This window comes from Cryptotermes secundus, unplaced genomic scaffold, assembly GCF_002891405.2.
Source record: "Cryptotermes secundus unplaced genomic scaffold, Csec_1.0 scaffold116, whole genome shotgun sequence".
Classification (NCBI taxonomy): domain Eukaryota; kingdom Metazoa; phylum Arthropoda; class Insecta; order Blattodea; family Kalotermitidae; genus Cryptotermes; species Cryptotermes secundus.
Window position 1 is genome coordinate 875,218 of NW_019732857.1, and position 20,129 is coordinate 895,346.

The 20,129-nt window shown below is 37.4% G+C and overlaps 2 protein-coding genes across 9 annotated transcripts in view; one reads left to right on the plus strand and one right to left on the minus strand.

Annotated features, from left to right (window-relative positions):
- Positions 1 to 9,489, plus strand: part of LOC111867758 (lipase 3) — a 24,349-nt gene extending 14,860 nt beyond the window's left edge. For 3 of the 5 annotated variants that reach the window (XM_023857894.2, XM_023857892.2, XM_023857896.2), the window contains 2 exons: positions 3,557 to 3,763; positions 9,188 to 9,488. In XM_023857894.2, the coding sequence (XP_023713662.1) occupies positions 3,557 to 3,706 (150 nt within the window). In that variant the 3' untranslated portion in view covers positions 3,707 to 3,763; positions 9,188 to 9,488. Of the gene's footprint in view, positions 1 to 3,556; positions 3,764 to 9,187 lie in introns of all 5 variants that reach the window. The other 2 variants (XM_023857895.2, XM_033752802.1) reach the window with 1 other exon arrangement.
- Positions 4,462 to 19,504, minus strand: LOC111867760 (non-structural maintenance of chromosomes element 3 homolog). Of its 4 annotated transcripts, none has more exons than XM_023857899.1 (6): positions 19,436 to 19,504; positions 16,705 to 16,912; positions 14,726 to 14,912; positions 10,222 to 10,313; positions 7,695 to 7,826; positions 4,462 to 4,723 (listed from the first exon to the last, which is right to left on the minus strand). In XM_023857899.1, the coding sequence occupies exons 2-6, from the start codon at positions 16,903 to 16,905 to the stop codon at positions 4,625 to 4,627; spliced, it is 711 nt and encodes a 236-aa protein (XP_023713667.1). In that variant the 5' UTR covers positions 16,906 to 16,912; positions 19,436 to 19,504; the 3' UTR covers positions 4,462 to 4,624. The 4 variants fall into 4 exon arrangements, with proteins under 4 accessions (XP_023713667.1, XP_023713666.1, XP_023713668.1 ...); XM_023857898.1 differs by lacking the exon at positions 19,436 to 19,504 and adding an exon at positions 19,345 to 19,429; XM_023857900.2 differs by lacking the exon at positions 19,436 to 19,504 and adding an exon at positions 19,282 to 19,428.
- Between the last annotated feature and the right edge of the window lie 625 nt (positions 19,505 to 20,129).

A 20,129-nucleotide genomic window follows, 5' to 3' on the forward strand; every position in this document is an offset into this window, starting at 1 on the left:
CTTGAGGAGCCACCAATTCTGCGGCTACTCAAGAATTTCCCAGCATTTTATGGAACCCGAAGGTTCATTATTGTGTTCACAAGAGCCCTCCACTAGTCCCTTTCCTGAGCCACATCAATCCAATCCATAGCATCGCATCCTATCTCTCTAAGATCCATTTTAATATTGTCCACCCACCTGTGCCTTGGTCTTCCAAGGGTTTACTTCCTTCTGGCTTTCCCACCAATATCCTATTTGCACTCCTCGTCTCCCCCATTCATGCTACATGCCCTACCCACCTCATCTTCCTTGACTTGATCATTCTAATTATAAGTACAAGTTATGAAGCTCCTCATTATGCAGTTTTCTCCAATCTCCTGTCACTTCATCTCTCTTCGGTTGAAATATTCTCCTCAACAGCCTGTTCTCAAACATCATAAGTCTATGTTCCTCCCTTAACATCAGAGACCAAGTTTCACACCCATACAGAAACACTGGCAAAATTACTTTTGTATATTATAATTTTTATGTTTTTGGACAGCAGGCGAGAAGACAAAAGTTTCTGGACTGAACGGTAGCAAGCATTGCCTGAGTTCACTCTCCTCTTAATTTCCTCCTGAATCAGGTTCCTTTTGGCTTTGTAAAAATATTTAACAATATGAAGTACTGTGTGTCATGAACCTCACTACCAAATTCCATTGAGTCCAGCAGTTCATTTGTTACCACCATCAAACAGAAAGATAAATATTTCATTCAACCATCACTTTGTCTTGTTTTACAAAAAAGAAAAACTGCATGTATTTCAAACATGTCACTATAGAAAATTTTAGGACTATATATTATTTGGCACTAATGTCACTCCCACCTCACAAGTTCATACATCCATCACATTAGAAGTACAAATTGCAGTAAATTAAGATTATGATTTTGGGGTAGATTGTAATGTCATATTGTTCATATTAAATTTCATTAAAACCTATCCAATAGTTTTTCAGTTGAAATGTATGGCCATACATGACCAATCCTAGACGCCTTAATTTTGTGCACATCATGCTAAGAATGTATTAGTGTAAAAGGGGATGTTCCAGTTGTCAGAACTTCCTAAAAATTTATGAATTAGTTAAGTATTTGCCAAAACAGCACTTAATTTAAAATTTTGGGCATATCAAATACTCGTAGTAGCTAAATACATTTTTGAGAATTATTTCACAATTTGGCATTCCTTGAGGCAATGCCATTACTATCATAATGATTGAAGTAGTCATCGTCGTCATCATCATGTCACATCCTAGCTTGAAGGCAGAAATTGTAGTAAACAGTATATAATTTCATTATTTTTCCAGACAAAATTGTTAAGTACAATACAAGCATAATTAATTTCAACGTCCCTTCATAATGACTTGTTTTCTGTTCAAAGAATGCTTTTTTGCTCAAATGTGCAGTTAGCAATTTTTGTTTGTTTCTCTTTCGTTACCACACATTGGACCCCAAAATAGTTTTCTCAGTGCTGCACAACTATTAGTTCTGTCTGCATATCTGATACTCAGTCAATTTAAAACTAACTTTCCCTTGCTCTTATGGGAAACAGCAGAGGTGGCCCAGATATCAATCCCAACCCAGCTTTGGACTAAAATTAAAATTGAGGAAAAGAAAATAAACTAAATATTAATAATAAAAATTAATAAAAGTATCTGTAAAAAAATTATTCTTGTCCTAAATACTCTAAAGCAATCCATAAAAACATTCTTAAAAGTTTGTAAGGAAAGTTTCTGGCTTCTCCCCCACCACCCAAAAAAATCCCACCAGCACCCATGCTTGCTGCTATTGTTCCCTACAGGGCACAAATAGCCAACAATATATATCAAGGGTCTCCAAACTACGGCCCGCCGGCCATGTCCAGCCTGCGAAAGAATTGTGCAGAAATGCGCCAATTGAACTAATTTTCCAATGAGTACTGGTAAAAAAATACTTGTTCATATATTTCAAATTCATTAATTAAGACTGTGTTTAAAATATATTGATATTCCATATTATGTTAATATTAATATTATTCACAATTTTACTAATTCTGGACCGTACTCTGCGCGGTATTTCTTCGTACTTGTTCGGCCTCGATCCACAGTGTCACTTCGTGGCAATGTAGGTAGCACGAGCAGAGTTTCCTTCCTCATTTGCAAATTTAGTCATTTCAGATTTGAAAGAACAATTTCGGAAGCGATTTGCTGATTTGGATGCCAGTGCTCAGGAAATTAGATTGTTTCGAAATCCGTTTGACTGTGATGCTGCAGATGTCCCAAGTCAAATTCAAATGGAAATTATTGTACTTCAGGAAAATTATCATATTAAAGACAAATACAAGGAATGAAATTTGATCAAATTTTATAAATTTCTGAACTCTGAGCAATTTCCAAACTTAAAAGAAATTTGCTTGTAAATTTATCTCAATTTTTGGGATGACATATCTGTGTGAACAAACTTTTTCCCAGATGAAGTACATCAGGTCGAAATACAGGGCAAATTTATCCGATGAACATTTAAAGTCGCTACTTGTGATCAGCTTTTCAAAATTTGAACCTCAATTTAATCAGATTTTAAGAATGCAAAAAGAGTTCCATCATTCACATTAATTGTTTTATTATAATTTGTGATGAAAATATGAGCATTTGCTGCTACTGTCTGTTGTCATTAATATATGATAATTTATTCTCACATACTTTGTATTTAGTTTATGAAATTCTGTGCTTTCAATAAAACTCATATACCTAGAGTTATTAATTTCTCATTTTATCTGGCCCGTTGAAAGTGCTGAATTACCTAATGTGGCCCGCATTTCGAAAAGTTTGGAGACCCTTGCTATACATGAAACCAAAGACAAAAATTGACTGAAGTGTTAACTGTCTCAGAAAGATTTACATGGCAGCCATTTTGGAATCATTGAACAGTGTTTGGATGATTTCCAGTGTCATGATTTTGCTACCAAAATCAACCTATCCCTGTAACAGGCCGTTGAGGCCTATAGTGTTTTGAGACAACAAGGCTCCAACTTTTTTTTAATGCTAGTGGGATGGGACTAAGTCCCTTGTACTGCGGCCACTTCTGGCCTATTGTACCAGAAGGCTCCCACATTTTTTAAACAATCGGATGATAGATGGTGGTCAGGTTGCCAGGCTTACACATCTGCCATCCTTAAAGCCCAGGGAGATTCCTGGTACTCATTTCTGCTAGAAGCTGAGACAACCCCAGGGCCATAGTGCAGCTGGAAGGGTTAGATAAAAGTAAAAGATAAAGTTTTCCTTGTGCTTAACTAATTAAGCACTTTGCCACGACGGTGTATGGTGAGTGGATGTATAGATCCATGGCTGGAAGGGTTAGGTCAACTGAAAGATCCAATGACATCACTGTGTACTGAACCCACAACCTTCCAGCTTCTAGCATGAATAACCTTGTTAAAAGTATCAAGAAGGGAACACAGTCACACATAAACATGATTTTACCTGTTTTTCACTTTCAAACGCTTAAGAAAGTGCTAACAAGTACATGTCTGAAAAGTAAAACTTAAAACTGCTTTCCTTTACAGGACACAGAAAAATTATATTCAAAACTGCCGAACATTGTTGGAATGAATCAGGTTCCATTGGATACTTTCAACCATGCTGACTTCCAATGGGCTAAAAATGCAAAGACATTACTCTACAATGATGTCATCAAGTTCATGAAAAATTACTGAATTTCATGACTCATATGTCAGTTCTAATGGGAATGTTCCAACTCCGGGCTCCACAGGGTGAGTTTATGTCAGTATTACGTAGGTGTTTCTATTTAATAATTACCATGACTAGAATTTATTTTCAGTTACCATCCACCATACAACCATATGACACTGCACACTTGATAGGCAACAGGTACACCAAAAACAGATTACACATAAAAATGAATAATACATCAAATATCTTCAGCTGCCGTATTTTTAACTTGGTTCCACAGTTTCAGGCTCAATATTAAGTTAGGCTCCGATTTTACACAATATCTGTTGGGGTAATACACAGTGTTGCCATGGAAGCTGAGAAGGCCAAACAGGAACCCTCCAAATGGCTCTGGTAAAGCCATGCTTTTTGTGTGCTTGTTTATTATTTAACAATGCTGTATCAAGCCTATATGGAATCAATGATAGGATGACTAATGACCAAGTCAGTGACATGAGAAATGACACAGGAAACCAGAGTACTCGAAAAAAAAAAAAATACCTGCCCAGAGCCACTTTGTCCACCATAAATCCCACATGACCTCACCTGTAATCAAACCCAGAACATTGCAATGGGAAGCTGGAAACTAACCACCTGAGCTATGGCACAGCCAGGTAAAGCTATGACAGGTCCAGCAAGTCAACAGTGGATTCAAGAACACTTCCAAAATGATGATCTGATTTGTATTTCTATTAAATCATCATTATAAGCAATAAGGTATTAAAGATGTTAATCCAACTACAATCTTGATAAATGTTATATTTAATTTTCAGTACAAAGGTGAACAGATTCTGAAAGTAAAACTAGAATAACATTCTTCACAAAGGTCATACAGAACACAAGGACAGATGTGATACTTATATGGATATGTTTATTATGTGGAGACCTTCAAACATTACCAATCACTTCCCATCTTCTTCACGTTTCTTTTCTTTTTCACTTTCAGCCTGTAACACCTCCTGGTACTGTGTAACCCAGTTTTTTGGATCACAACCATAAACCTGTAATAAACACATTTTTTCCACTGAATTCTTTCTTAGGTTTTTAATAACACTTTCTCAATTGTACAGGATGAGTCATACATGCATAAATGTGGAAGTAGCAAAGACATGAATAGTGGTCCCCATTTCACCATGACAGAAAACTGCACAATAGAGTCAGGGTGCTCTGAAAGTATACGAGGGGGTACCCAAAAGAAACCGAACTTATTTTTTTTAAACTTATTTATTCAAATTTTAAGCACAAACCTTCAATCCCCTTCAAAGTACTCTCCACTTACACTAATACACTTGTCTAGTCTTTTATTCCATTTTTCAAAACATTGTCTAAATTCATCTTTTGAGATGCTTGACAGCGCCTCCGTCGTTTTTTCCTTTCATGTCTCTTTTCATTCGAGGAAACAAAAAAAAGTCGCACGGGGCAAGGTCGGGTGAGTATGGAGGGTGAGGAACAGGGGTCATACCATTTTTGGTCAAGAATTATCGTACAGACAGGGCTGTGTGAGCAGGGGCATTGTCATGATGGAAAAACCAGTCACCCAACTGACACAAATCTGGCTGCTGAGCTCCAAGTCACTCCCGACAGCTCCACAATTTCTTCAATGGTCCGTCGTCGATCTTCCTTGATGATTTCACGAATTTTTTCAACATTTTCATGTGTTCGGGCCGTGGAAGAAAGACCAGAACGAGGTTTGTCATCAATCGACATTTCACCATTTTTGAAACGGGAAAACCACTCAAACACTTGAGTTTTCCCCATAGCATCGTCCTTGTACGCCGTTTTTAACATTTCAGGAGTTTCTGTTCCACTTTTCCCGAGCAAAAAGCAGAATTTCACTGCCGCACGCTGTTCACGAAAATCAGCCATTGCAAAAACGACGATCACACAAAACAGTTGTCACTATAAACTCTACTGAAACTAGTCCTTACCTTCTGAAGCAACGGTAGTCGGCCTATCGACTCAGGAATGTTAGGTCTATGCGCTCATAGCGGCAAAACGCGGTACTACAAAAGCTATGCCCACAAAAAAATTAGTTCGGTTTCTTTTGGGTACCCCATCGTACATGTGACACTTTTCACCCATCACAGGCTTTTGCTCTGCCATCTGAAGCCATTTTGTCCCTACTTTAATACCACAGTTCATGTAGTGTTTTTACAGGATACGGTTCAATTTGTCCTGTGCGGAAAACTGGTAGAACTGCTGAAGTGCAGCAGCATCCTGTAGCCAATGTGTTGTACAAAGCCTGGAGTTGAGAAGTGATGACACAAATTCCATATTCCTTGCATGTATCCCTGTGTGGCTATTTTGTGTTTGATATTTGGGAAAGATTTAAACAGACAAATTACATTAACAAGGATGTCACAGCATCACTATACTGTCTTGACACAAACAATTACAGCAACATCACTGACTGTATAATCGATGTTAGAAATCACCTTAGTGGTGATTTCACTGAGAAGAAGATAAATGCAAATGTATTGTGACACATTCTATTTATTCACTATGGCTTTAACATGGACAGTTGCATATAAGAAACTTCTGAAATGGTCCATGTAGTCTTAAATTCATAATGAGTATCATTTCTACTTATTACTATTGTTCCGTAGTACTCAGACATTGTTACACTTCAAAGGATTTAACATCAAATATAAAACAACAATAATAGTAGTAGTAGTAGTGGTAGTAAGTAACAGTAACATATAAATATGTGAGTCAAAGTTCCCCCCCAGAAAAGTCCATGACCTTCAACTTCTTGCATGTAGTTAATTGAAGTTAAGGTGTTATAATGACCAACTACTAATGTTACCACAGTATGAAACCCATAGGCAGTAGTTACTATAGGATTCTGACGATGGTGTATAACACACTGATATGTTGGGATTTTGGACTTTATCCATCGTCCTGGTTTTTAAGATAACAAATAAAAACACAACATTTCGGAAACTNCATAGGCAGTGCTCAACTAAACTTCCAGATATATGAATTGGAGGAAACTGCATATTTATGAAGAAAATGTTTACAGTGACAGATGTTCTGCAAATTTTATGAACGATAGTTATTTCTGCAGTGCCTGTCACAGCAGGTTTTGTGAGCACTGTATAGAACTTTCTCCATAAAGATCAGCTGAATCACAATCTGCAGATAAAGAAAGAATTAATTTGTTCATCTAAAACTGTTAGAACAGTCATTAAAATAAAATCAAAGAATGGATCCTAAATTAATGTAACTAAAACCTGCATGTGAAATCTGACATGTAGCAATATATGACTGGAACCAAAATCCGAGTAAGAGTGTAACTTATTTACTCACTAACATAACATTCACTGGAACTGACAAAAGAAAACATAATTTAATGAACAATGACTATGTACAATTACAAGTACATACTAACTGCTGAGTATCTATTCACCTGATCCCGTTCATCCATTTCACAGGGATGAGCCCTGAGTTGATCTGTGTAAGATAATTAGACTAACTCTGAATTATGGGTGCGCCAATCCTTGGCTAGATTTCAACACTGTAAAGACTTCTTTAAACAGTATTCTCACTGCTCTTGCTGCTATATTTAAATTGTGTCCAGCAACCAGCTTCTTACAGGTCAGTGTGGGGGGAATACATATAATTTAACTTCATACAGTTGCATCCATTGGAAATCACACCACATAAGGCAACAGTCTAATCTTACTGTTAAATGCACCATAATCTATCATCAAAGTGCTTAAACAATGTTCTGTTGCTGTCCAAAAACTATTATACTGAGTTACCACCATTATTTTATGTCCCATGTATAAAATTTGGTGGCAAAACGTATTCAGTGCTCCTGAGTAAAATTCAACTGTAGTAACAGATTTCAGTGTGTTCTGTCTGTTGTGCAGTCATTCCTCTCTCAGCTAAAAGTCCCTACATGGTCTTGTCTACAGCATGGAAAATTCAAATGTTCTTCAGAAGTAGACAGAGATTGCAGTAACTTACCAAACTCACAAAATTAAGGAGTTCACGCCGAGATACTTCTCCTTTGGCTCGATGGCCCCACCGAAACTCATACTTTGGGGGGTTCGACTCAGGAATACGAACATATTCTACATACATTTGACGCACAAATTCCTAATGGAATAAATTAAGACTTTTATTATAAACATAATATTTTTATATTTAAGAGATTCAATTGAAAATACATTCTTTAGCAATATTGTCCACTTCTCTACATAAGTTACTATTAATATTTAAGCCTGGTCAACCGCTTCATATTCTAGAGGTTCCAAGTTCAAATCTAAGCCCATAAAACTTCTATCTTGATTGAGGTTTTATGTGGTTCCCTTCAGTCTCTCTAAGCAAATGCAAGGACAGTACCTTACAACATGCCACAACTATGTCCTTCTATACCCTTTCCAATTCCTTATTCACTAAATATCCTTTCACTCAATACATATTATCTTAGCAAATGAAAATGCCATTAAACAAACTAAGAATAAGCAAATAAACAAATACTGTGGCATGCAGACCTGTTGCTAGGCAATGACCTCAACATAAGCACTCATGCAACAGCCACTGCTCAGTAATGTCTGTAAACAATAACCTTGTCAGGCAATGGCTGAGTAGCAATCATGTGTGCATCCCAAAAGATACAAACACAACAAGGATACAGAAATAGGAACAGTGTTTTCTGGTCTGTCTGATATGTTATAAGTAGGACAGCTGAGGCAATGAGTTAGTTGTGGGACAGTAGCCAGCCAGTAATAACATAATCACAGAAGCAGAGAACATTGTTGGGATCCATCACCAGGCAATAACTGGTGAATACACAGCAGACTGGGAACACATAGTACGTGCTGTAGAGAACTGCAGAGTGTGTGAATTAATCTCTGTCAGTTTACTTAAAACCATACTTCAAGCAAAAAGAACAAAAACAAAGATTTTAAAAATCTGTCGGTATATTAAGAACCAGTCACATGAAGATGAGAGTAGAGCAAACTTTCAATATATCTTACATACTACATATACTATTAGGGCTATGATATAAAACCCGAAAACCATTAGTTGTATACAATATTTTAAATTGTTACATATATTACCTTTACCCTGTCTGTATATATATCAAATTCTAGTTTACATAAAAACCAATTTCAGTGTTTTCATAACCAATTCAGGAATACACTCACACAATACGAGGAGAAAAGAGGACTTGTTCATAGTGCCATGTAATACGAGTCTATAAAAAAACAATTTCAATAATATTGGACTTACGTTAAATCAGCTGCCACAATATATTCAACAGATACCAGTACTATACAAGTTTATAAAGACTTTGAAAACATTCCTACTTGATCATAGTTTCTCTTGTTTGGGGGCAAATCCTAGTCCTAATCACTTGTAAACATATATTTCAAGAATAATTAACTTGTAGATTTCAATACTAGTAATGTTACAGGAATGCCTACTGCCATATTCTGTATTTTTTCTTACAGGAACGAGATCGAGGATACCAGGGTATTTTGTGCCGGGAGAGAAGGATAGGGGCCTTGAGGCGTACAGCAGTGTCATGTGTTAAAAGATTATATTAGTTCTATTATTAGAATCATCATTGTACTATCTTAGTACATCATTATATAATTTATTATATTATTATTCTTATTTCTTATTGTAAAGTATTTGACTTGTCCATGGATATGAAGTAAATAAATAAAAATAAACATAACAAAGACTTGGCAAAGCAATTACCAAGGCCTGACCATGTGTTTTCTGCAAGGTAAAAACCACTGGCATGATTTTCAGACAATTCTAACCACTGCAGTCATACAATCAGCCAAAACAATGAAATTAATAAGCAACCAGTAAATCTCTTTATTATCATTTACTATTAAGAGAAATGTATTTCTATTAACAATACATAATGTATAGCAGTTAGCATATCAGACATCTTGAACAGCTACAGCAATCTTTTAGTTATAAACTTTTGGACCTCTATCAGAACAGAGCAATTTTCAGAACACTTCAAAGCATCAGATGTAGAATGTAAACCTCCTTTACAGTTCTAACTAATTTACATGTGGTGAAGTGAACTAGTTCTAAATTTAAAAAGCAATTTATGTAAGTTTTATAAGTATCCTCCTAAACACAATTATCTGAATCTCTGGCAGGCGGCAGCTTTCATATAAGCTTGTTCAGAAGCACTTAACATTTGTGAACAAGCTTTCTCAATAATCAGCTAAATAAATCTACACAGTGAAACATGCAGAAAGATAGAAATCTTACATCAATTCTTCGACTGACTATAACAAACATCACACCTGACTTGGAAGCTTGGCATATACAGTGCAGGCTCAATGGTTACATTAATAATGGCATATACAGTGGACATGTGCCATGTCACAATATAATATATTTTATGGGACCACGAAAACCTGCTACAATATACTGAAGCCAGAATGTTGTTAGTATCTACAGATGCTAAATGTGTGTTACAGGACCTTTTAAGAAAAGAAAAATACATGTAACTCACCACAGTTAACAACTTCCACACGTCACCAAAGTATTCATGAGACTTTCTGCCATTCATAATACCCAGCCTAGTTAGGAAACTCGACATAACTTCTGAAAAGATAAAATGTATACTGCATATGACACAAGCAGCATGTAATTAATGACATTTTATCACAATTTAAGTTTCACCTTTAAAATTGTCTTGTATAAACAATTCAATCTATAATAAAATAAAATAAAACAGGTAGTGTCACATCTGAAAACTGTGAACATTAGTGTTGTCTGGAATGTGACATCATGCAATCAGATACATATTACAAGGCTTTTTGGAGCAATGTTCTGCCTCCAGCTTCAGGACAGAAGAATAAACTAAGTGTGAAAAAACAGATATAGCAAGGGAGACAGTTGACATAGGAGCTCAGAATAAGTTAAATGAACTAAGTAGGGCAGCACTTGTAAGGCCTATTTTACCAGAGTAGAAAAATGGGAAAATTAATGGCTCTGAGTGAGTAATGGGTTACTCTTACTGCTATACACAGTTTAGTTTCCTTTTGAACATATGTTTATACATTTTGTTGTTACTGTTACAAATTCAACTTTTCATTACATTTTTCTTTTTATGAAACAAAGAAATAAACATGCTCATGCAAGTGCATGTGTCTTTGTGCAGGCATGTACATGCTTAGAGGGGTGTCAGCTTCTAAAACCTGTATAGTAAAAAGGTAAAGTTTTCATTTTGCTCAACTAATTAGTACTACACCATGAAGATGTATGGGGATAGATGTATTGACATGCATAATCTTGACCTCAGTACTGGCAGGACGTAAGTGGTCAGCTTCACATCCTAGCTGCTTTATCCCCGAGGAACGAGTCTGTGGTACCCACTGAACAGGAGGGTGGGTGGGCCCCAGAACCAGTCTGGGTGTAATGGAGGAGAAAAATCCTGCACTTACCAGGACGTGAACTCCAGCCCATAGCCAGTCACAATACCAACTGTGCTAACCTGATTCTAAAACCTGTGCCTATTTAAAAATGAAGCTAAGAAAACAGGTATGTACTAGGGGTAAACATAACACGACTGCCCACCACAACACAAAGCTACATAGCCCATCAGACAGCCATTAACACACCTGAGGGACCCATCATCCCAGTCTCCTGGGTAATCTTCCTCCCCTACGACAGAAACTGCATACACTCCTGACCCACCAGTGGTACAATGCACCAGATGGAACTGCCACTCTGGGCCCAACAGCAGTCTTTCAGTCTCAACACTGCCTCACACCCACTAAGCCACTTGGCACATATTTCAGATACCATAATCATAGAATTACAAGCATTGTGAGAATTAATCCACATGAAATTGGTTTAAGCAATTTCAGAAAACCCACACGATGAAAGCAGGAGCCTAGTAAAATTTTACTAGTCTTCAAAATGCACATATCTCAATTCTGATGAACAATTCATATGGATTTCTATGCCATAAGAAACAAAAATGAACCTATCCACTTTCTGAATCCTACACCTCAAGTCCAGTCTCAGAACAACTATCCAGACCATATAAAATGTGGAAGAGGAAAAAAATCCTCTTCACAAAATGGCCAAAAAATCGATTTTGTAAGCTTGCCTTTAACTTATTTATATTGTCACATGTATTAGTGACTACAGACTGCATTTTGATTGGTGAATAGATTTACTGACCACTTAAAGGTTGTAACTACACATAACTATAACACTACTGCTGATTTTCACACTACAAATCACTCCACACAAGTCTTCTCAGTCTACTCGGCAACAGCTCCTAACAATGGTTATTTCTCTGCAGTGTTTTCACTAGACATTTCCTTGTAACAAATCTTAGCAATGGAGATTCTTCAGTTTCTGTTGCCCACTGGTTAACACTCCATAACTGCATTGCACTCACTCTCTCAACTCCTCCACTGAACAGCCTCCACCTACTTCATATGACTTCACTCACCTGATTCAACCGGACTCAGTCGATTGAGTCATATAGCCTTGGAGCAGACCCACAGACAATGCCGCTTGCAACATCTCTTCTACTGTTGCGTGACGTCACTGTGTAAATGTATGCTGTGAGCGTTACGTAGCAACAACCACTGTTTACAGAGTCACTGCTAAGCAACTGGTCTATACACAACAATATTTTCGAAAATTTTCTTTGCTGTAACACAAATATGATACTTCCTGATGATTTTCCTTTGCTCTACTTTGATTTTAGAGCTGAGAAAAAATCAAAATAAATCTGCAGTCTTGCGACACACACACACACACATCAGTGCTCCAGTTTTACTAGTACACATGATTGTTTATTACTCTATCTCAACAGCCCACCTCAGACTTAAACTAATTATGTAAGGAAAAAGTTACTGTTACACACACAGAAAGATTTCATGTTGTACAGCATCATCATCACAGAGTGGACTGTTTATATTATAAATGAAGTGTGAGAACACAAAAAGTAAAACACAAAACAGAAAATTATAGCAAACATGAAATAAATACATACATACACCAAGCTTTTGACATTCTCTGTTCTGATTACTAATTCATATACAGTAGAACTTGGTTATAACGTCATCAAAGGGACCTAAAAATAGTGTCGTTATAAACAAATGTCATTGTAACCGAAATGGGCACTTCCACAGTAGCCTTATGTTAGTCACGTAAAAATCTACCAAAAACCGAGTTAAAAGTTGCATTTTTTAGTGAAATACGTAGTTAAGTACAGACTAACGTAACATTAACGTGGAATTAATATGGATTCTCCATATCGTTTGTACTGTAGAATTCACCAAACCAAATTCGAGGCATACATCAGCTTTTTTCCTTCCATTTTCTATTTCACGAATCACTTTAACTTTCTCTTCAATGCTTAAAACTTTCCTTTTCGTTGCCATGTTTTCACTACTGCGCTTCTCTGAGTTTAGGCAGGAACACTATAGAGTAAGTAGACAATGTGAGGTCCTGTTAGACGAGATTCTAGGAAAGGAATGCAGTTAACAACCTGCCGCGTCCTCTTGCACTATTCACGCAGTCCCACCCCACATCCTTGTTTTCGCATAAAACCCACGCTCCTCTTGCAGCCCGCGGTCGAATTCTTATAGGACAGTCACGTCAGCAAGTAGAGAAAGTGAGGGTGGGCAGACACATCGAACTTTCCCACGATATCAGAGAAATTCAGGAATGAAAATGACGTTACATACGAGGTTGATGCATTTGTGCATGTCGTACTAAGCAAGGTATAAAAACAGTTGCTTTATGAGGAATTAGTTCGTACCATTGAATATTTGACGCAATAGACAAGGTGTCGCAGAAACCGATGTTGCTATAACCAAGTTTTACTGTATTTTAAATAAAAACTTTTGATCATTGCAAAATATCATATCAAAATTAACACACAACACTTTGTTTTCATCAGAACTGTCCTCCTTGGTATATATTTACTGCACAAAATTTAACTTCTACGGTAAACTTTCACATATTAAGTTCTTCAAATAATTAATTAAATGGTAAAAACATGCTGATGAGCAACATTAAGTGCTCCCAGTACACATCAGATATAGAACGACAAGTATAATTTTGATGATCTTCATGAAGTTACTTGTTTCTTTCTACAGTTTACTGCTACATGCTTCTGTGAGCAGGTAATGGTTCAGTTCATATGTTTATGATTTGTCAATTCGACAGTGGCAATTTGTGGACAATATTTCAGATCTCTGGATGGGAATCTCCATAAATTGTACAGATGGAACAGTCAGGAACAGAGGTTTCTCAGAATTTCTGAAGCAGTCCTATATGTACAGGACAGGGTTCTTAGGCAGATAAATGTCCAGAACCTTACATTCTGATGAACTTTAATTCAAAATTTGCATACAGCCTGTTTAAATTTCAATGGAGAACTGTTAAAGAAACATGCTTCATCAAAAATGCTTAACTTCAGTAACTTTTAAAGTTCTGGAAAAACAGCTACATTCATACTCAGGTACTAAGCTTGCCAGAATAACAATTTGTGACTCCTATCAAGATATGTTTTCAGCATAGCCCATTTACAATGGCGAACTTCATTAAAAATATTATAGCATGTAGAGACCCATTGTTAGGTAGTGACCACAGAACAGACAAACATCTGCTGCAAGGGAACAAATTTTTAATAAGCAACAACTTAACTACAACAGTGGATCAGTTTTTTCTATGTGGCCAGTGCTGAGATTTTCATGCGGGACAGTTGGAGCAGTGAGTCAGTTGTGGAGTATTAACCAGCAGACAACAATGTGAGAACAAAAGCTGAAGACTCTATTGTTAAGATCTGTTACCAGGAAATGAATAGTGAAAGCAGTGAAGTCGGGGGCCTTTTGAATGTGTTCAATTGATCAGATTTTTAAATGATAATTATGACATGAGGATACTTAGCACGAAAATCTTTTAAGATCAAATTATAATCAGAGCCAGGGAATTAACACTGTGATCACTATTCCTACACACTAAATCTAGCTTCATTTTCATACCTTCTTTCACTACACCACCACTCATGAAAATTAACGACAGCAACAGCATTAGAAGCACTTGCTGTGCTTCCACCTCTTCTGGCCACTTCAAATCACTCACATCTCTCAAAAACTGTTCATTGTTTACAAGAATATATTGCTTCATATTTGAGCTGTGCTCAATCTCCACCAACTTCATTCCAAAAATCTGTAAATGTGTCACAATTATTACTATTAACTACTATTAAACACCCTGGGGCAGTGCAATAGAATTTTTGAGGCCATTATTAGGCTTCATTAAATTAGTCCACCAAAGTAATTCCGACATCAGAGAAAGAGTGATAATTACAAATGTAGTTGAAGAGACATAAGGACAGAAACAAAACTGTAAAATACCACTTGGAAAGACATGGCCTTCCACAACTGGCATTCCATTACTGACAGAAGTGGTGATGAGACTTTGGATAACCAAAATGATGGTGGAGAAACCATCATCATTATCTTGGAGTTCACAGGACCTAACAGACCTTACCATATAGAATGTTCATGAAGTGCTAATAATGACTATGTTTGTTGTTGTTGTTGTTGGTAAAAAGTAAGTAAAGTTGTCCCTGTGCTTAACTAATTAAGCACTACGCCATGAAGGCAAATGGGGTGGGGTGGGAGGATGTATCGATCCACATTCTCTTGACCTTGGCACTATCCAGAGGTGAGTGCTGTTGTTGTTCTTATCATTATCATAAACATTTCTGCTATGCAGCATGGGGCTGCATCATGACAATTCTTGGAAGACAACAGCTGCCATATAACATCAAAATGTCAAGGACATGTTAAGAAACGTATGAATATGCAAGTATAATTTTTATAACTTTTGGCTAGCGAGACTGTAACGAAACTAGTACTAATGACAAAATTCTGACCAAGCAGATCAATTATTTACAAAAATCCATAAGTGGATAAAACAGGAGACTCAGACTCAATCAGATATTCAGGCAGAGCAAGCAAGTCTAAGCATTGGTTCCAGCTAATGGCAGATAACCCTCTGCAATTTGCTGGTGCATACACTCCAAGCTTGTCTAGCCGTTAAGATAACCTAGACATTTTTCACTATTTAGACAGAAATGTAAAGTTACGTTAACATTGAATGAAACAGCACATTCAAAGAGTGGTAGGCTAGTGAATGACAGATGGAACATGAAACTACTTAGTTGGATTTTAGAGAAGAAACTACTTAGTTGGATTTTAGAGAAATGTCTTATGGATTGTAACACCATGTAGTTTGGAGACCTGAACTACATGGCATGACAAACTCAGAAGGCCACATTCTCCATGAAAACTGCTTGCATACAGGCTCTCGCAAAACACAGTAACGTACCTCTGGGTTCTATAAAAAGTAGGAATTTCCTTCAGTAGGTGAGCAATAAGGGCTCTGATCTAGGAAGAGCAATTCGTCTTTTTCTTAACATCCATATTCTCCAATTTTGAATAAATGCATATTGTGCTTCCTTCTTTCAAACTGTGGTGTTACGAGTCTTGAGACCACAGTCTGGTAAGTGGTCACCATTTCAGAGGAACATATTTGTCCATTTTTTAGAGCAGAAGTGAGTGAAGTAATTTCAAAAGAAGCCTATCTGATTATCATGGACTTGAACTCTCAGTAAACAGTCTTAAAAATAAATTACTGAAACTGAAGAATTTCATCTTTAATTAGTACGTTACTTGAATATGGATAAATGTTAACAATGCTATTGCCTTTTATTGTGTTTAGCAAAGGAACAGGTATCTTATTTTTGCTCTGACGAGCCCCAACATTAACTGCAATTCCCTAACTCCTAACTACGCTTATGGTCATAACCTAGCCAACTGCAGTGTTCTTCAGAAACTTAATGCCCATGAGTGGCATGGAATTGCTGTATTTAAGTTCTCTTCAATCATTTTTAGGCAATCAGGGCATCAAGTGTTTAAACACTCCTGTTTTCACTCTTGAAATAAAAACTTACCTCTGTCAGTACATGTGCTGCTTCATTCATAATATGTTTGTAGTGTCTTCCGTGAGTTTTCAGAACATTTTTTACAATGTCCTGTCGCTTGATAGGATACTTGGTATGATCCTGAGATAAGATGTACAGCACTATATCACTGATCAGAGCACTCTGCTCTTGACTTGAAAGTTTACTCCCTTGAGAAGACTGGGATGCCATTCTTTACCTACAAACAGGAAACAAATTATATAATATATATATCCTAATGAGCTCGCTCAATCCATGGCATATGATCCTCCTTCAACAAGTAACACATATTAAGTTGTTCAGGAAACTGTTATTATGTAACCTGAAGGTTGGTTACTGTCACCACAAAATGTTAAAATTATGTTACATGTCCGATAGCTGGACAAAACCGAAGTAATACATACAACTGCACTGCTTAACATGATAATCACACATGTGGTCATTGCATGTGACCACGCATTTATTGCAAACAAAAAACTACATTGCTTTAAATGATCCTGGAAGATGTTCTAATTTGCAATCATTTCCACTGTGCTGCTGCAAACATAATCAGATGGGAATCTGCACCACTGGAAAACCACGTCCATAAACAGAGAGTTAACTGTATAATTATACTGATCTGCAATGCATCTGTTGTCTGGTGATCACTCACTCATGGAGCTGAGCCCTTTTTGTGAAGCTGCCAGTTATGCAGCCACTCAAGAACTTCCCAACATTTTATGGAACATGAACGTTCATTACCATGTTCACAAAAGCCTTCCACTGGCCCCTATCCTGAGCCAGATCAATCCAGTCCATACCATCCCATCCTCTCTCTCTAAGATCCATTTTAATCTTCTCCACCCAACTACATATTGGTCTTCCTAGAGAACTCTCTTCTTCTGGCTTACCCACCAATATCCTACATGTATTCCTCTTCTCCCCCATTCATGCTACATACCCTTTCCATCTCATCCTCCTTGACTTGATTATTCTAATTATATTTGGAGAAGAGTACAAGTTATGAAGCTCCTCATTATGCAGTTTTCTCCAACCTCCTGTCACTTCATCTCTCTTCGGTCCAAATATTCTCCTCAGCACCCTGTTCTCAAATACCCTCAGTCCATGTTCCTCCCTTAATGTCAGAGACCAACCTTCACACCCCTATAGAACCACAGGCAAAATTACAAAAGGTTCTGGAATGAATGGTAGTAAGCATTATCTGAATTCAATTCCCTTTAATTTCCTCCTGAATCAGGTTTCGATTTGTTATAGTCATTCCGAAATATCTAAATTGTGCCATATTTTCAAAACATCTGTTAGCCATCTTTATGTCATGATTTTGTCCTGTGTTTTCATGACTAGACAGCAACATATACTTAGTTTCCCGTGTTTACTTCTAGACAAACCTCCTTACTACCATCAATAAAAGCTTCTGTGATTTTGTTTATAGTGTTTATGTTATCTCCCAGCAGATTCACGTCATCAGCATAGGCCAGGAGCTGATGTGTCCCATTTAATTTCAGTCCCACCTGGCTTTCCTGGACCTTCCTAATGGCATATTCTACATTTCTTCTGCCACTGCCCTGAGCAAACTTGCTCTATACATACTTCTAACATTCCAAGTACCAAATCTCATGTCCATTTTCTTTTGCTTAGGTTGTTTATCCAAAGAATCCATCTGGGTCTGAGGTTCCTTGTGATCTTTCATAGCAAGCTTATTTTTTTATAGTGAAGAGTTGTTAGCCCCATCCCCAACCCCCAAACTGAAGGACCACCTCATGTCGGCTGTCCACGACCACTTATTCAATATATTCACCGCTACCCTCCATGTGTGGAGGCCGTCTCCATCCACAATCTGAGGATGCACTATGCCATGGTGACAAGGTATCCACCTAACATGGGTTGTCTGGAAATACTTGTACACTCTCATTTTGACTCCAAAAATTGCATCCACTGGCATTTTGCCCACCAAGTACAGTTCAAGATTCAGGTATGAAATTCTGTAAAGAATGTAAGCAGAAAGGCACTGTTTAAAAATAATTACACCGACATGTCTACACTATGGTCACTGTGTTAATGGTGTGGTTAATAACCGCCCAGTTATCTATTTTGCAGTTCACGTTTGTCTGTAACTTCACTATGTGAGAACCCACGGACGTCCTACAAAGACATCTGGCTGAATATTAAACACAATAAAACGAATACCTACTATTTTTGTAGAAAAAAAGTTTTCTAAGAAGCTTATAGTTTACATTGAGTAACACTGAAACTGAAACTACTATATAGAAAACCTGTGTGAACAAGGTAACAAGCAGGGCCTGCTTCACACTCGTTTCTTGTTTGACTTATTCTTCATTCCTCATGATGGAGGTGACATTTTCCCAAAGAATGTCGATTGACTTTAAACGTACTATATGGCGTCATATTCCAGAAGACAGAACTCTTCATAACTACCGCAGTGAGAACATCAAATCCTCCATTCTCTTCGTGTTCCCTCAGCTTCTTCAAAAGTTGAATTCACGAATTGTGCCTACAGTACGCAATCAGTGCAATTTTCCTGTGGTATACAGCATACGGTCTACATACCTCAGAAACTATTACATGCACCATGAAACACACATCAAATATAAAAGAAGCAAATAAAATTACTTTTCTGCTGTCCTGAATCCTTAAAATAAATTAATAACGCCGATAACGCCAGCCAATACGCTACCCACACGAAACAAACTACCAAACTTACCCGCGAATTACAACATGCGAAAAAACTAACTACTACTAATAATAATAGTGACCTCTAGGGACAGTAACACAACACAACGCCGCGCATAACCAACATAAACTGGGAAGGCGAAAATTCCCGCTGCTCAGCAAGAAACCCGCGTAAGAGGTTTTCGTTGTAAACGTTGGTACTGAAATCGGCAGGACGGATTGGGCGGATTTTCGCGGATTGCGCAGTTGTCGCCAAAGGAGACTTGGAATTCAAACCTGATATGTCCCAGAGCGTAGAGTCCCAAATACCGATCAGAGAGCCGCTTCCAACAACATACACAGGAAGAAAGCAGTCTTCTGGGATTTGGCACCGTGTATATGTGGTGTTAACCGACGTTTCGGAGGAACGTATCGCCCCCATCTTCAGGGTAGAAGAAAAAGTATAAGAATTCTGCAAGCGACAACACCGTGAGAAACTACCGAAACGTCGGTTAACACCACATATACACGGTGCCAAATCCCAGAAGACTGCTTTCTTCATAGTCACCACTGTGAAAGCCTCAAATCTTACAACATACACAGGAGATGTGCAAGCACGCCCAACAGCCTGTAATTAGTACAACGAAGCAGTAAAAATACTCTCCTAGAAAAAGGGTGACTGTAGTCTCGACTGCTGGCCTGAGAAGGAACACAGACCCCTTCCACAAATGAAAGAAAATGATAAG

Coding starts and splice junctions, on each gene's coding strand:
- LOC111867760 (XM_023857899.1), bottom strand. CDS start 16,905: ATGGCATCCCAGTCTTCTCAAGGGAGTAAACTTTCAAGTCAAGAGCAG. Junction 10,314..14,725: donor TGGTGGTGTAGTGAAAGAAG/GTATGAAAATGA, acceptor TTATCTTTTCAG/AAGTTATGTCGAGTTTCCTA. Junction 7,827..10,221: donor TGTGGAAGTTGTTAACTGTG/GTGAGTTACATG, acceptor TTATTCCATTAG/GAATTTGTGCGTCAAATGTA.